This window comes from Cucurbita pepo, chromosome 8 (genome assembly GCF_057944985.1).
Source record: "Cucurbita pepo subsp. pepo isolate OVF chromosome 8, ASM5794498v1, whole genome shotgun sequence".
Taxonomy (NCBI): domain Eukaryota; kingdom Viridiplantae; phylum Streptophyta; class Magnoliopsida; order Cucurbitales; family Cucurbitaceae; genus Cucurbita; species Cucurbita pepo.
In genome coordinates, this window is record NC_141805.1 from 12,007,037 (window position 1) to 12,024,423 (window position 17,387).

Consider the following 17,387-nt stretch of genomic DNA (forward strand, 5'->3'; position numbering starts at 1 on the left):
CACACAACTTAAATCGAGATTTTAATTTATAAATGGAAAAATCTTAATTTTTAAATTTATGCATTTAATTTATTTCCTATTATGACTATATATATATATATATATATATATATATATATATATATATATATAACACGGTTGACAAAGTGTGTCTTAAAAGCGTATTAAGCTACAACGCGAGCCGTGGAAGTACAAATTCGGTCGACTTTTTCCGATTCCGGCTCATCGCTCCGGCGGTCACGGCAAAGGCGACGAAGCGAGAAGGGGAGAACAAATCAAGAGGCCTCCCGTCGGCCATTTCTCTCAAATTTCTTCGTGAGTAGCGGTGCGTTACATGTTTGTTTGTTAATTGTCGCCTGGATTTTGAGATCGCTTAGGTTTTTAAGCGCATTTACTCTTTTTTACAATCCTACATTTGGTAATCTAACCGCTATGGAATCAATTGTAGTGCTTTGCATTCTATATCTCGTTTGTCAACTCTTATGAGGATTGACGATTCTTTTTGGTAACAATGGCGGAACAGCTAAACTAATTTTTCTTCGTTTCTTGATTGTTTTCAGTAAGCTTCTGTTTGTTTGTTTTCCTTGGATTTTGGTTTTGTGGTTGATCTAGGATGCCGCATGATTATGTGCTTGGAGAAGCTATTCATTTCGGTTTCGATATCACTTTGGCTGTTCATTTTTTCGTTTTCGTTTTTGCTTTTGTTTTTTGTTTTTTGTTTTTCAAACTCAATTACTCTCCTTGTTCCTACATTTTGGTTATCATACTGCTGCGGAAGGTTTTTTTTAAAAATTTTAGTTTATTTCTATAATTCGTTTACTTTTTTTGTTCGTATATTTTGGTTGTCAAACAGTAGTGCTTTAATTTCTCTCTCCAGTCGTCCGTTCTTGTGAGGATTGAAGTTTCTTGTTGGTAATAATGCCAGGATAATTATATTAACGGTCGCTACTTTTTACTTCCTTTTTGTTCTCAGGTAAAGTGAAGAGTCTAAACTATTATCCTTCTCCCCTTTCTGGGATCTCTTGCATCTGTCGGATTTTAGTTTAAACGGGGAATGGAAAATGAAAAGAAGAAGAGAAAAAACAAGAAAAAGAAGAACAAGCAGATTAGAACCTCAGAAGATGAAATAATTGCTTCAGAATCGACTTCTGTGGATGATACTCACACAACAAATGGACAGAATGATCAAAATCCAATTTCTGGTACAGTAGATTCTTCGTGTCAGCATAGCAGGGGAACAAAAGATGTAAGTTTTTCTTTGAATTCTATAATGATTCATTACCGATCTATATAATTGGGTGGTTTGATTCATCGCTAGCTGCTGGATGTTGTAAATGATGACATGAATGAATCAGCTCCATCATTGAATCTCACGCATACCATCTTACCAAAGACCAGAAAGCAATCTCGGAAAAACTGATGCTCTTCTCTCTGTCATAGCCACGGTCCTTGTAGAGCACCATAAATAAAATACAAAATCCATGTTATCTAAATTCACTATCAATATTAGAACAACACTTAATATGATTTTTGTAGGCCGTTTCTGAAGAGACTAACGAGCATTTGAGGAAGGAAAGCCTTTTGCTTGCACATGACAAGGTGATGTCATCATTGCTCAAATTATACTGGTGACAGTATGGTGCTTACTTTCCCCTACTAATGCATTTTTTTTATTTCTTTGCAGGCTAAGCTGGAGGATACAATTAAACGCTTACATGAGGAAAACAACGTACATATGCAAAAATTGGTAATCTATTGTTGCAAACATTCAAGTAACTGATCTATGTGCTCTCGTTTTTACCTTTGCTTTCAGAATTGTATGTACGTGTTATCAAATAATTATTTCTTGCAGGCTGACCTAGAGTTGAAGCTTGTAGAATTTGAGGGTGAAAAACACTCGTGGCTTCGAAAAGAGGTGTTTTTTTCTCTTAAACTATCTTTATGCTATGCAACAATGTAATCGTTTACATTAGCCATATTTAGTTATTTTTTCTAAAAGTGGGAGAGTACAATAACTTCAGAATTTTTTGTTATTGTCAAGTGCGTAATATGAAAATAAAAATAATAATATTTTGTTTGGAAAACTATAGTGTTAATAATAAAAGAGAGAAAAATAAAAGAAATGAGAGCTTTTTAAGAGATTCTTAAAATGCAGGCTTTTAGAGAATACCGCATATTTCATGAACTAATATAAGAAAAGATTAAGACATGAGATGGCACCCTGAAGGTGTTTAGTGTCTAGATGCGCCTTTACAATACAGTCATGTTCCCCTACAACATTCATTTTGCATTACAATTTCCTCTTCGTCTTCTTCTTTTTTAATGCATCTGTTGGTTCCTAAAACCTAGTATTATCTCCTTAGAGATTGAGTTCAATTGTTTGCAATCTGCAGGAAACGTTAGTGGATAAAATTAGAAGGTTACAAGAGGACAAGACTGCTTTGGATTTAGAAGGGGTAATTTTTTTTAGGCTGCATAGTTCCTTCCCTTCCAAACCATTTCATCATTCCTATTTTTCAGCTTGTTTCCTCCTGAACGTGCACAGTTCTATGTTCTATTAATTTCCCAGAAGTTATTGATACGTCACTAAATTTCCTCATTTTGTATTATGAAGGCCAGGTTATTGCACACAATTGAGCAACTAGAGAGAGATAAAGCTTCATTGATTTTTAATGAGGTAATGGATATACTATTGATGCTTGATAGAGACATGCTGTGTGGTTACCACCTCTTTACAAATATGGTTCTTAATTCTTTATTTGTTGATGAGGAAAATTTTGTGGACAGTTTTGAGCTTGATTATATATGTTGTTTCGGATACACAAAGGACTCTCATTGTATGCTGTCGAAAGGGGTCTATATTCTTATTGAGGTGGTTTGTCTTTCACAGAATTCAAGCACGGAGATGATTGTGGATAAGAACAAGGACATCTCTAGGTTACAGGCGCAGGTATACTGCTTCACTAACTCAAGTAATCCACAAATAAATTGCATGAACACGAGTTTTATCTCTTTCAGTTGCTTTCTAGTTGTGCAAATGGCCACCAACTTTGATGTCACCATAGTCATTGGAAGAACTAGTAACAAGATGAATGGGGTCGGGAGGATATTCATGTTTTAAATGTATTACTTGTCGTTCAAAACTACTTATTTACTTGCGTACATGTTCATTCATTTATGAGCTGCCGACATAGGACACTACTTTTTTGTTCTGATGAGGAATTGAAAACAAGGCCTGACAGGTTGTGGAGTTGGAAGAACAAAGGCGTGATCTGTTGCAAGAAAACAAACAACTGACGGAAAATGTTGCTGATTACCTGTCAAAAATCACGATCCTTGAGAGGAAAATCTCTTCCACTCACACACACTCTTCAGATCGTGTCACAAAGGTTCACTTCTTATTCTCACCTATTAAATAGCATCGAGAATAAGATTTCTCAGAATAAAGATCATTGCAAGGTGTTTTGAAACTAGCTGTAGACAATTCGCTTTTGGCAGATCACATTGGTCTCCTTAAAAATGTTGGTTTATTTTTTTAACTCTTTATCTCCTGAATTATGGTGCAAGAATAAGTCTTTACTCCTTGTATTCCTCTTGTCAATACGTACGAGATGAGCAGGAGATGTTGAGTTCACAAGTGGATGCAGCTCGTATTCTGGTTGATAAATTGATTACAGAAAATGCAGAGCTTATTGGGAAGGTAATAGAATCTGCGATACATACTCTTGCCTTCATTTTGGCAACGTTTTACTTAAGTTTGTTCTGGATTGACGTGTATTCAAAGAGATTCTAATTGCTGAACTCCTGATATCATGTTTTATGATAGAGTAACACTACATTAGATGCAGAGTAGCTGGTTAGATCGTACAGAAGTTAATGAAATGATTGTCTTTGCTTTATTTTGAGGTTAACATCTCGCCCTGGGTATTCTTAGGTGAATGAGTTATATGTCGAGCTTCAAAGGGTTACAAAGGCTGAGGTAAATTCAGGCATGGAGCCTGACCAGATGGTTGAAGCTGCTACCGACACTGCTACTTTCAACGAACCTGAACCTCCCTTGATTCATAATATGGTCACATCAAGTAAAAGTTTGGACGCATTAGAATCTGTTCCAATCCACAACCATAGCGTTGGCGATAATATTGTGGACATGGACAATGATTTGCTTCTGTCTCCAACCTCTTTAATACTGCCAATGGAGGAGGGAGAAATCGAACAAATTCCACCTCAAGAAAATGAAGATAGGAACAGGAACCGAGAACTGTCGGGTGCAGAGAGCGACGAGAAGGATGTGCTGCTTTCAGATGCCCCTTTGATTGGGGCTCCTTATCGGTTGATATCATTTATGGCTAAATATGTAAGCGGTGCTGACTTGGTTGGCAAAAGCTGAGTTATCATTCTTTTACACGAGAGACTAATCAAGAAAGCTGCCCCCCACAGGTATAGAAACAAAAGCAACAAAAGCTTAAGATGATAAGCGACTTTTTCGTAACCATATCACATCCGGGATCTGATGAAATAGGACTACCATTGAGTTTTTTATGGGCATTCTTTCAAATACCCTTATATCGTGCGTTTCGAAACCCACCGTTTCATGATCTTTATACTTTTGAGACTTCATTTTCACATGTTTTGAGCTAATTAATGAAATCCTGTCTTACATCGGATGAATGTTAGATTAACACTAACACATCATTTTGATGGTTGTATTTTATGTTTGATTCTATTTTAATCTTTGTACTTTTAATGGCTAATTTTAGTTTGTGTAGTTTCAATAAATTTTAATATTGATTTCTATTGTTAGTTTGAAGGCACAATATGTTCATATTTCTAAAATGTATGGGGAAAGACAAATATGGAACGATTTTTTCTCCCGAAAAGTTAACAACAAACTAACAATTGGGATGGATTTGAAGCTTTATTGAGATTTCAAGGACTAAAATTGGACATATTGTGGATGATTATTCTACAAATCTATGTAGTATCTCATATCTCAGGCATTGAAACAAGGCAACATGGGAGAATCGCTTGAAAAATCGCCCCCAAAAATTACACAATCGGCACACAAACAATGATGAGGTCGTTCTTAGACGCAATGCTAAAAATGCAAAAATCCACGAGATGTCACGGTCATACTTGTCTAATGTGTGAGCTTGTGGCTGTGTAACAGATGTCCCGAACATGTTATTCATGGCCACATATCCGTTCCAAACTCCATTTACTTACTTTCATATCCGGTAGACCTTTACTATTTTTGTTGTGTCGATACAAAGGTGTATGACTGGTCACCAAAATCATGTCTATACTCACCAAAGCTAAAATACCTCAAAATGTACTACAAGGAATGTGACTAGTTGTCAATAATACCTCAAAATGTACTACAAGGAATGTGACTAGTTGTCAATATTTCCTACCCAAGAGTTCTATGCTATCAAAGTTGTGGATGTTGTCTATTTGCTTTTAGCTTATAACATTGATTTCTTTCAAACTATTTCTAAATGCATTCCTTCGCTCACGTTTTCGAAGAACATTTCTCTCAAACATGATCCAAGACTCGGGCATATGCCAATATTATTCGTGAAGTCCAAAGTTCACATAGCTGACTTGTTAGCTGGGTTAAAACAAGTGTCGCACAATCGCTATCCCACCGCCGCAAGAGTGCGATTGTGACATAATGGGAATTCTGAGTCCCCAAAGGCCGTAAGCAATAGCATTAATCTAGGACAAACTCCCAAGAAAAAGAACCTTTCCACTTTCCTACTAACGTTTCTCTTTAATCAAAATCCATCCATGTAGCCTTTACTTTCTGTTGTTCTTATCGGTACAGTAAACAAGAAAGAATCAGCTATTTGAAGAACCTTACCCGGGTTAGGTACTCGAGTACCTGTAAGAAAGCAGCCACTCCCAACTCAAGAGATTATTAGTAATAAACATACAATCTTAACAAATATTACCTGCCTATTCCTATTCCTATTGCTTGTCTCTAACAAAATATTACACACTTTCCAAAAGTCACTAACACAAGAATAAATTCAATAATTATATTCAGTTTATAAGACAGAACGACCTCACCAGATGGGAACCTCTCCCAAGCAAGACTACATAATCTTCACTCACTAAGCCCTTCTCTTTTCTCTCTCAGTAGAAAATGAGGAAACAAAAAAGACATTTCTTAACATTCTGTTGTTTATAAATAAATAATAAATAAACTCAAAAATGAATATTGACCATCAATTTTTGTAGTTATGCTAGTTACTGAATCCTAACCTGTGGGCAGGCATTTCAGTGATCGATTTGCATAATAGAGAGGAAAAACGTCTCGGCCAGTAATGTGAGCTCTCAGCCACCGGTTTTAGCTCGCTTCATCCCACTCGAGTTGAAAGGTGAAACACTACCACCACTCGGACCAGGACTTTCCTCTCTGAAATTTGAATTCAGCATTGCTAATTCACGCAGTTGTTGTCTTTTGATATAATCATTCGGCTCGTCCTGTAAATACAACGGACGAACATTTAGGTTTATATGTAAAAAACCACTTTCTTTTCTGTTCTTCTTGGACTGCAGATGTCAACCATGATCACCCCAAGGACATGTTTAATAGCATCTCATGAAAAAAAACACATGCAATGACAAATAATTCATCTATTGGACCCATCTCTATCATAAACTCAAATTAAACTTGATAAGAACTAGGTTGGAAAGTAAACAGTACCACAGGTTTGAGTAGTTCTTCTATAATTTCTTGTGCCTGTCTCAACCTGATATCGATGATATTGGCTGGTAAGTCAGCCTCGATGAGGACATGCAGCGGTTCGTTCAGATGTTCATAACCAAGTCTCCCTCGGAGTTTCTCTTCCTTCAGAGTTTAAAACAGTCATAGATAAAGAAATAAATAACCAGAGAACTCAATATTAAACATTAGTAGATACTACCATCAAACACAATAAGAAACATCCAATGGTAAAAGCTTCACTCAAAGAGCAATTTCACCTAAAATACCTTTTCTGGATCTTTAATTGACCCCTTTCCTCTTATATACACACGACATCCGGTAGTAGCTTCTACCCTTTTTAGAGAATTGCCTCTAGGTCCGAGAAGCCGCCCAACAAAATTGAACTGATGTCCAAGAAACAAAACAACCAAAAGTTTTATAAATCCAGATCTAATGATAAGATTAAAAAAAACGTACAATAATACTTTTTTATATAGAAATTACATTCGGATACGTCTCCACTGGTATTTCCAACCGCAAAATCTTCTTTACAGTAAATGAACTCGGGCTTGCAGGAGCACCTTGCCAGTCCATTGTCGTTCCAGGATTTCCACTTAATCTGGGCTGTGAAAAGAAAAAAACAAGTGGCATTGGTGGTCAAAGTTGATTTTACAAAAAAAGCTAGTGTACAAGGCCTAATAATGCCACAAATTTGGGTTGTATGCATCTTATATAACACTAGGAAAAATCTAGAAAGCCTGCAAGTCAAGATAAATGTGGAAGACAAGATAGAAGTTTCTACTACCTTCCCGAGAACCCGAGAAAACAATCCCATATTAAGAACAAACAATCGTTTCTTACTTACACGAGAGAGAGATGATTAGCATACAACATTTAAATGACAAGAACTAAAAAAGATGTAGGTTCCTCCATTCCACATGACTTTGAAGCCTTTTGCAGTTTGCAGTAATACTATTGATTAGTTTATTGTGCTGGTATACTATTCTTTCAAGTTCATGAGCAACGATAACTTGGGGGCTTTAACTTAAAAAATAAATGTCTCGTTTGATAACCATTTGATCTTTGGTTTTTGAAAATTGTGCTCGTTTTCTCATCAATTTTCTACCATGAATTTTATCTTTCTTAAGAATACATTTGAATTCTTTCCAAATTTCAAAAACAAAAACTGGTTTCTAAAAACTAATCTTTTTTAGTTTTCAAAACTTTTGGTCTTTTAAAACATGGATAAAAAGTAGATAACAAAACAAGAAAACACTGGAGGGAAGTATTTATAGGCTTAATTTTAAAAAACCAAACGGTTATCAAACGTGACCCTAAATGAAAACTATCTACCATATATGCATGGTTTCATGATGACTATTACACTTTTATTTAAGCAACTTGATCATAGAGAACTACCCTGCATAGTAAACAGTCAAATTAGCTCCAGAGTTTCTCAATATACAGCCTCGAGAGGACTAGTCGAGAAGACATAGAAGTAAACTCGACCAATTCACATACAAGTTCATTCCTACTTTATCTAGCAGTAACAGCCACTTCAGCGTACAACTTGGCGAAATAGAGTGACAATTAAAAAAAAACGAAAATCATATAATTGTAGAAAGTTCACAAAACATGAGTTTTCTTAGGCAACCATCTAATAAGTTAGGAATCAAAATGTTGTTAGAACTTCAAAATGTCAAAAGCCAATTTGAGCACTACATGGCGGTTGGTAGCTTTTAAGTTGGATAAGTTTCAACCAAACATGCAGCACCAGAATTCCAATTAGTGGTCTGTTCAAATGAATCTTACGAATTCACAATTGGTCTGAACAAACTTACCTCCTGAGGGAGTCCATTCCAGCTGCCAAAACCTGTGCCAGAAATGTTTGACATGAGGTTTGAAGAAGCCATTGGACTAGGGCTTCTATGTCGTAATCGGTCGAAGTCACTATAACCCTGGTTGGACATCATTCCAGAAACTCTCAAAATCTCTGCACATAAAGTAACTTGTCATAAAAAAAGCACAATAACCTTTGCTTGAACATCATTCGAGAAACCTGCAAAATTTCTACACATAAAGAAACTTATCATATGAAAAAGAAAAACAAAGATCCACAGTTCTGAAGTTTAGAACGTGCAAAAAGTAGACATGGATTAGCAGAGTCAAATATAGATACCAGGTTAGTTCTTCATCAATTGAGCAAGGATTTGATTTTTATTACTGTCTAGGTAGGCTTCTCAATAATTATTTAGGTTCTTATTTAAGATAGTTGAATGCTTCAGAGGTCTGAAGCATTGGCCAGCAAAACATGTCTCATATTTCATTAATATTTCTGCCTTTTACTTATCATGGGTAATAGGGGGTGAATATTCCATTAATATTTCTCCAGATCTTAATGCACGTCTTGAAATTTCTTATTCCGTGGTGAAAATTTTGTATAAACTGATTGTGTTACATGTAATTGTGGATGAATTAATTGACAGGCATTGATTCTTATTGGATTTTTTGAAATGCAATGGACTATTAGGATGGTTTTTTAAAATGAATTAATTGACATGTGATTAGGATTTTTTGAAAATGCTTAGTAAGAGATTTCTACACTCTTGTAAAGAATGTTTCATTTCCCTCTCCAACCGATCCACAATCCACTCCCCTCCGGTGCTGAGCGTCCTCGGTAGCACTCGTTCATCTCTCCAATCGATGTGGGATCTCATAATTCACTCCTCTTCGGGGCCAGCATCTTCGCTAGCACACTGCCCAGTGTCCACCACTTTCGGGGCTCATCTTTCTCGCAGATCCGACATTGGTTGGAGAGAGGAACAAAGCATTGTTTATAAGGGTGTGACAAGACAAGCTTTATAACGAAGCAGTTTTGTGGCAAGCTAGTTTCTTGGTGAATATTTTATCAAAAAGGAACAGGATATTTCTTGGGATGGAAGGAGACGGATAGGTACTAAATCTGTCTTGAGATTGGAAATAAGATAGTAAGAACGAAATTACATTGGTTTATAGCATTTAAATGGGCTATCACTCTCCTACAAAACTAATACCCAAAATTCTGCCTACAAATGCTTAAGTCACTCTATATATAGCAATCAACTCAAACAAACTTCTCAAATAATAACAAACACACCACTTATAATATTCTCTGCTAATACTCCAACTGATCTAGATTTTGGTTCAATTTAATGTCTCGACCTTGTACTAATTTTTTTTTGCTGCTCAGGATCAAGAAAAGTGAATTAGTGTCAGTTAAACCCACTTGCATAAATGCTTTAAGAAAAAGATTTTGACTCCAAACTTGCAAGTTTGTCACTAGAGTGAACTCGTGAACACTAACAACTTATATGTAGATGAAATATGAATAAACAACATGAATTTTTAAAGCTGTTAAAGTATGTATTGCAAAAGCTACTCCAAGAACAGCTAACACTGAAGTAGAGTAATCACTGAAGAGTAGTTCAACATTTACAATCAATAGCAAGAACAACAAGTACAACAAAATTCATGGAGCTGCCGATTCAGAGTACTCCAGAACAACCTTCAGAATCTCTAAATTCCATCAACACAAGAAGCATCTCATTCATATAGATTATAAAATAGAAATCTGAGATTAGATATACAAATGGCAAGAATCTCAATCTTATAGATTACGAAATCAAAAGGGGCGGTGAAGATTGGATGATGCAGGCGATCTAAGTAGATAGGCAAGAACAGTGAGAGCGAAGAGAAAATCACTGAAAACTCACCTTGATTCAAAAGGCGTTTACAAATAGGAAGGATTTGCATGAAGGGACCGAGCTTCTGATGCTCAGCCAACAGCTCCGACAAGTACTGACTGAGGGAGAAAAAGGCGGAGAGAGATCAGAAGAAGAAGAAGAAGAAGATGAAGTGATAGCATATGCTTGAAATTGAGATAGATAAGGTACCTGTCAGCATCGGCGGAGGTCCGAATCTGAGGAGAAGCAGCTCTTGCAGGGGAGAAATTGGGATTATACAAACCTGACATTACTGGGAGGTTGCTTTATGGTGTAAGATTGATTGAATTATTCGGAATCTGAAGAAATGAAGAAAGAGATTTGAGGAGTTCTTGATGCGGAAGAAAAAAGGGAAGACAGAGGCACCAATAAAGGGGAGCTCAGCTCAGCTCTGGGGTCTGCAGTGAGTGAGAATTTGCAGAAAGGAAGGGATTTATTTTTTTAAAAAATATATTTTAATTTTTTGTGAGACAAAATTGTAAGAGACAAAAGTAAAGCGAAATAATTGGAAGAAATTAAAATAAAAAGACAGAAAAACAAATGGGACTGGAAGAGGGACATCTTGCAAAGGAAGATAAAACTATATTTTTTTTTATTATTTTTTTTTCCAATTAATTTCAATCTCGACCGCGTCCTTTCTCGCACACCGTCTTGTGTCTACCCCTTTGGGAAACAGCTTCCTCGCTGGCACATAGTCCGGTGTCTGGCTCTATACCATGTTAGTTGAACACGACTCTCTATAATGATATGATATTGTCTAGTTTGAGTATAGGCTCTCATAGCTTTGTTTTGGGACGAGAGCTTATGCTCAAAGTGGACAATATCATACCATTGTGGAGAGTCGTGTTTGACTAACCGTGACCACTTTTAAATGTGAATTCGGGTCTTCCCTATGTTTGTTTTTTATGATATGACAGATTTTGCATCGAGATGTCCACGAGGTGGGGGGGAGATACGGAAGCCTTCCCCGTTCTCATCTCTATCACCTATTTCATTCCTCGTTCGTGTGAGATTCTTCCTTTATTTTTGTGAAGATCACATACGGGATTCTTTACAAGGAATTGGCTAAAAAATTTCATCATTCGTTATATTTTTAAAAAATAATTAAATTATTGTATATGTATTAACTATTAATTGGGTTGAGATTCACGTATTTAAATTATTATTTATTGATAAAATTATTTTTGATATAATAATTTTCAAATATAATAAAAACACTTTGTTTTTATTGTTATTATTAATAAATTAATAATTGAATCGACAATAATTCTCTCAAACGCGCAAATAACATAAATAAATTAGTCAAATTAGTACCAAAAAAACTAATTAAAATGTTAAACACATTAAACCTAATGTGGAAACTACCAAGCTCGAGCTAGAAGAAATTTTCGGTGGAGCGGTGAAATAAATAGAGATCGAAAAGAACACCAACGGTGAAAGTACTCTGCTGGGCCGATACTGAGAGAGGAAAGGGGAGCGAATGGGACTAGATACTCCAATAGTTCTAACCGTAAACGTTCGATACTAGGCGCTATGCGTGTCGACCCAGTTGTAGCTAACACATTAAGGATCCCGCCGAGAGAAAGAATTGACGATAATGAAACTCAAAAGAATTGACGGGCGGCACAAGCCTCCACATTTTTATTATTATTTAAATGGTAGCAGACACCAAAATCAAGAACAATCTTCCCTTTGCTAAAAATTTGAAGGTTTTCTTAGACACACGTGTTATGCATGCGTAAGTGAGAAATCACTTTTATAACAAACCCGATGGAGAAATGGGCCAGCCCAATATCAATTTCTTAAATTTCAATTTTCACCCCAAATCTCTCTCATATTCAATTTTCACCCCCAAAAACCCTCTCATATTCAATTTTCACCCCCAAAAACCCTCTCATATTCAATTTCCCCAATATTCTCTCATATTCAATTATTTAATTAACAATAAAATATTAATACCTAAAACATTCAATTATTGAATTAAAATTTTGAATGTTTTAATTTAAGAGAGAATTAATAATAAAAAATATAATATAAATTCATACCCGAGGGTAAATGAGTTATTTCCGTTAAATTCAACTATAACTAAAATAAATTTGAAGTTGTCGGGATCAAATCTTTAATCTTTTTAATGGTCGTCAATTCTAATGGAAGGAGCTGGTGTAATTAAATTAATTATAAAATTAAGAGCGATTTAAAACTAATTAATTATGAAAATCAAATACAATACAGTAGAAATACATGGATGAAAGGAAAATAGTGTGTGGTTGATGATTTTTGTATAGAAAATTCCAAAGCAAACAAAAACATTAAAATAAAATAAAAACAAATATTATAAAAAAAGAAAAAGAAAAAAAAGAACCCAAGGTTGGATTCGAACCATGGCATGGATGATGATGGATGAGAGAGGATGGATCATGTCCGGACAATAACACTGCGCATCATGTCCTTAAACTCAAAGAAATCGACCCGTCCATCTTTATTACGATCAACGGACAAGATCATCTTCTGAACGCTATCGATCTCATTCCCTTCCGACAACCTCAGCTTCCTCAGCACCACTTGCAGCTCCGCCGCGGAAATGTACCCATCGCCGTCCTCATCGAACACCCTAAACGCCTCCGTCAGATCCGACTCCTCCTGCGACATCCTCTTCTCTTCTTCATTCTCTTCATTCACCTCCCCGTCCTGTCCGCCGAAGTAGGCGTCGTTCAACGACTGGTGCAGCGCCGCGAAGTCTTCAAATCTCAGCCCCTCATTTCCCGGCTGGATGAAGGAGTTCACGGTGGAATCCAGCTCGGATTCCTCCGCGTCCAGGCCGAGCAGGGACAGAGCTTGCCCCAGCTCCTCGCTGGTGATCATGCCGTCGCCGTTCTTGTCGAACATGTCGAATATGCGACGGAGACGGAGGGAGTTCAGGCTAGGGCATCGGAGCTGGAACGAAGAAGAACTCGACGGTTTCTTCGACAGCCGTGGTCGGGAAACGTCTGATTCCGATGAGGCTTCGCCGTCCATTTCCAAACACTGCACCAAAATTGGCGTCTTCACATAATTTCATCGCCCAATTATAAGGCCTTTGCAATTTCCATTTCGGATTTCAGAAATTATATAAATATAATACTTTTCTTTTTAATTTTAATTTTAGTAAATTCAATCAAATTAATTAATTAATTAATTATTAGGGATGATCCGTGCTCCGCGGCCTAGACTCCTTGACCTCGCCCATTATTATTTTTAATTATAATTTTTAAATTAAATATTTATGAGTGTGATTGAAATTATTAATAAATAATTAATCAAACTTTAATTCTCCACCATATTTATTCTATCAATAATTCAACCACTCATAAATAAAAAAAAAAAAAAAAAAGTCCAAATTTAGGGTAGGTATTAAATTTATTTATTTATTGAGAAAATAAAAAAGTTAGATCTAAATATAAATATCTACAAAATATTATAATTTTTAGATTTTTCTTTAATTAAGCTAGCACGTATTTTTTAAACATTAAAAATGTTAAAAGCTAAATTTTGATTTAATTATTTAATTATTTAATAAAAAATATATATTGCACTTTTTTATACATGTTACTTATTGTCACCAATTAAATGATGCACGTTGAAATAATTGGTTGTGGTCGAGAATAATAGACATAAAAATATAAAATAATTTAATATTTTTTTAATAATATTATTTTTTATTTATTTAAATAAATGGTTTAAAATATTAGTTCTAAGAATATATAAAAATAAATGGTAGGAAGAGGCTCATCAATTTCGCTATTAAATTTTTTTACATTTATCGATTTTTTTTTTTAATTTTCTCTTAAGCCGTTAATATTAAGTATTTTAACCTATTTAAATTTTCAATTGATTAATATATATTTTTTTTTTCAAATTTGTTTTATAATTTTTTTTTTTTAATTATTGGCTCATCTACAATTTAAATATTTTCTAAAATATCTGTACGATAACGAACAAACTTATAATAGGTATGAAACGGAGGGTCTCTTTCAGGTAAAGTTTTTTAGGCTTGGATTGGAAGAACCCCGCATCATTGCAACTCTAAATGGGAGCCCTGAGTGTAGGAGGGTCCCTTTTAAGCAAAGTTCTTTAGGCTCGAGTTGGAAGAACCCAACATCATCGCAACTCTAAATGAGAGCCTTTGAGTGTAGGAGGGTTCCTTTTAGGCAAAGTTCTTTAGGCTCGAGTTGGAAGAACCCCACATCATCGCAACTCTAAATGGGAGCCCTGAGTGTAGGAGGGTCCCTTTCAGACAAAGTTCTTTAGGCTCGGGTTGGAAGAACCCTGCATCATCACAACTCTAAATAGGAGCTCCGATGGTAGGATCTAAGCCAAAGGAGTCTCACTATGAATGTGAAGGTTGTAAAGATAAAAAGGGAGACAATGTAAAATAAATTTCAATATTATCTCGTTAAATATGGTTATTTTGGTAAGAATCTAATTTAAATAAAATAATATAAATCAATTTCATAAGACAATAATAATAAAAAAAAAAAAAAAAAAAAATATATATATATATATATATATATTTAAAACTTTTTAGATTTAATAACTTAAAATTATAAGATGAAACGATAAAAATACTTATTCAAATTGTTAAATTTAAAATTTTAGTAATTTTTGTTACATAAACATATAATTTAATTTTGTATGATAATAACGAACAAAATTAAGTTTATTATATTTTAAAATCATAGATAAACCAGCCGTAAAAAATGAAGTTACAACGTGCATTTTAGCATTCGTAACTCAGTTCAAGGCTCGATTTTAGCTAAGTCAAACGAAAATCAAAAGCTCCAAACAAACGAACATGGATCGAAACCGGACTCGAGATGGAAGTGTTGTACAGATTCTACTTGGATATATATAAACTTTAATTAATCTGACTGTGTGTGTTCTAGTTTTATTAATTGCAGGGTTCCATGTATATACATCCCAGAGTCGAAGTCCGTGGCTATATACAAATCCCGGGATTGGATTTGGATCGGATCGGATCAAATCGAGTAATTGGGCTGTTTTCGGAAAGAAAAAAAAGGAAAAAACTCATGAACTACTGGTTGGTTCATCATTTGGAGGGCTTAATGATTTGAAACGAGCATAGCAAGCTGGAGTCGACGGTCATGAAAGCTCCGGCGTTATCGAACTCCCCGCAATAATTCGGCGCCGAAAATATCGTTACCAATTGCCTGTCTGCAAAAAACTCATACCCATCCTCAACCACCTGCGCGAAATCAGTTAGCAATTCGAAAATTAGGGTTTCAATGAAGACGAAATCAAAGCAAAGAGGGACCTGATGAGCGCGGCAAATTAGGTCGAGATCGTGTTTCTTCAAGAAATCGGTGACCTTATCGGCGCCGAACGTGAAGGAAACTCCCCGATCATTCTCGCCCCAACCTCTGATTTCTCGGTCGGGATCCGCCCATAGAAGATCGCAGAGAAGCCCCTGGTCTGGCACGTCGATAGGTCTCTCTATATCTCCCACCTCCTCTAAGCTCTGCATTTCCGGGGAAAGTCCGCCGTGCATACAGAGGATCTTGTCGTCTATCACCGCCGCTACCGGCAAGCAATTGAAGCAATCTGTGAAGATTTTCCATAGCCGGACGCTGAATCGCCGTTTGCATTCGTCGTAAAATCCGTAGATCCGGTTGATCGAAGCGCATTCGTGGTTGCCTCTGAGCAGGAAAAATTTGTCCGGGAATTTGATTTTGTACGCGAAGAGAAGGGTTATGGTTTCGATGCTCTGTTTTCCTCTGTCCACATAGTCTCCGAGGAACAGGTAGCTGGCCTCCGGTGGAAACCCGCCCATCTCAAACAGCCGGAGAAGATCCGGGTATTGGCCATGGATATCACCTGCGAGCAAAAACAATAGCAAAATTCAAATGAATTCATAGATTCACGAGGAGGAAGTGGGTGTAATACCACAAACGTTGATCGGAGCTCCCAATTGTAAGAGGTTGGGCTGGCTGAGGAAGACTTGCTTGACGGTGGTACAGAGCTGCCGGATTTCTGGTTCGATTAGCTGAATCTTCTTGCCTTTGTTCTTCCTTCCTTCCATTAGCCTGTCTATGAGGCCTTCCAGTCCTTCCATTTCCGCCGCCGCGTCTCTTCTTCCACTCGACAATGGCTTCGTTACAGAGCAAGCAGGTGCAGGGTGGATTCCGGCCAGTTTCAGTTTTGGGTGTTCATCATGATCATAGAATAAGAAAAGAATTAAAGCCGTGGCGTTTGTTAACCAACGATCACTAACCTCCCTTCCCGGAATATTAGGGGTCCTATCGCCCTTTACACCGCAATTCACATAACTAGACGGGAGGGATGTGAATTAGAGAAGGAATTACTATGGCTTCCTTTGGTAGGTTCTTGTTCTTTCACACTTCCATGTTTCTAGTTTTTTTTCTTCTTTTTAATTTTATTTTTGGAACATCGTCGGTCATCCGTAAGGCATAACGTTAACGTCCTATGTAAAAGATCTATGGTTCCATTTCTTCGATTCACGAGAGGTGCATATATATTGAATATCGATACAACGTTGAGACGATAAGGACAATGTCTCAATGCTACTAAAAGATGTTACGTTTCTTCAATTTTGGCAAATTAGTGTCTCGTTAGTATAGTTGGAGGTGCTTTATCGGGTTTCGAGATTCTAGTGTGAAGCTTGACATTGAAGAGTGTTTGTGATTATTGTCTATTTAGCCTTTTTATTTTGAAAAGTTTTAAATAGGTTCCAAGATTGTGTTCATTATGTGTATTATACATTCGGAATACATGATATGCTAATTTCAAGCACATTTGAGCGTGAACCTTCAATGACAACTAGCACGTCACATAGCCATCAAATGGACATAGTTAACAATAAGAAGCCTTGAACCGAGCATATGCATGCACGTCCCGAG

The 17,387-nt window shown here is 36.2% G+C and overlaps 4 protein-coding genes across 6 annotated transcripts; 1 reads left to right on the plus strand and 3 right to left on the minus strand.

Moving 5' to 3' along the window:
- Positions 1-145: 145 nt before the first annotated feature.
- Positions 146-4,714, plus strand: LOC111800938 (Mitochondrial ATP synthase D chain-related protein). 2 transcript variants are annotated; one of them, XM_023684865.2, is made up of 11 exons: positions 146-325; positions 974-1,246; positions 1,537-1,599; positions 1,685-1,747; positions 1,853-1,915; positions 2,394-2,456; positions 2,615-2,677; positions 2,891-2,950; positions 3,243-3,389; positions 3,620-3,700; positions 3,935-4,714. In XM_023684865.2, exons 2-11 carry the CDS (start codon positions 1,055-1,057, stop codon positions 4,388-4,390), a joined length of 1,251 nt encoding a protein of 416 aa, XP_023540633.2. In that variant the 5' UTR covers positions 146-325; positions 974-1,054; the 3' UTR covers positions 4,391-4,714. The 2 variants fall into 2 exon arrangements, with proteins under 2 accessions (XP_023540633.2, XP_023540634.2); XM_023684866.2 differs by having other exon boundaries at positions 146-315.
- Positions 4,715-6,010: 1,296 nt separating this feature from the next.
- Positions 6,011-10,901, minus strand: LOC111800332 (KH domain-containing protein At2g38610). Its single transcript, XM_023683977.2, has 7 exons — positions 10,645-10,901; positions 10,465-10,553; positions 8,554-8,705; positions 7,217-7,336; positions 7,000-7,116; positions 6,713-6,856; positions 6,011-6,489 (listed from the first exon to the last, which is right to left on the minus strand). Exons 1-7 carry the CDS (start codon positions 10,722-10,724, stop codon positions 6,340-6,342), a joined length of 852 nt encoding a protein of 283 aa, XP_023539745.2. The 5' UTR covers positions 10,725-10,901; the 3' UTR covers positions 6,011-6,339.
- Positions 10,902-12,656: 1,755 nt separating this feature from the next.
- Positions 12,657-13,564, minus strand: LOC111800333 (calcium-binding allergen Bet v 3). The gene has a single exon (XM_023683978.2). It carries the CDS (start codon positions 13,486-13,488, stop codon positions 12,889-12,891), a length of 600 nt encoding a protein of 199 aa, XP_023539746.2. The 5' UTR covers positions 13,489-13,564; the 3' UTR covers positions 12,657-12,888.
- A 1,797-nt stretch (positions 13,565-15,361) lies between these two features.
- Positions 15,362-16,882, minus strand: LOC111800331 (serine/threonine-protein phosphatase PP1). Of its 2 annotated transcripts, XM_023683976.2 has the most exons (3): positions 16,414-16,882; positions 15,785-16,344; positions 15,362-15,715 (listed from the first exon to the last, which is right to left on the minus strand). In XM_023683976.2, exons 1-3 carry the CDS (start codon positions 16,580-16,582, stop codon positions 15,560-15,562), a joined length of 885 nt encoding a protein of 294 aa, XP_023539744.1. In that variant the 5' UTR covers positions 16,583-16,882; the 3' UTR covers positions 15,362-15,559. The 2 variants fall into 2 exon arrangements, with proteins under 2 accessions (XP_023539744.1, XP_023539743.1); XM_023683975.2 differs by having other exon boundaries at positions 15,362-16,344.
- Positions 16,883-17,387: the final 505 nt, after the last annotated feature.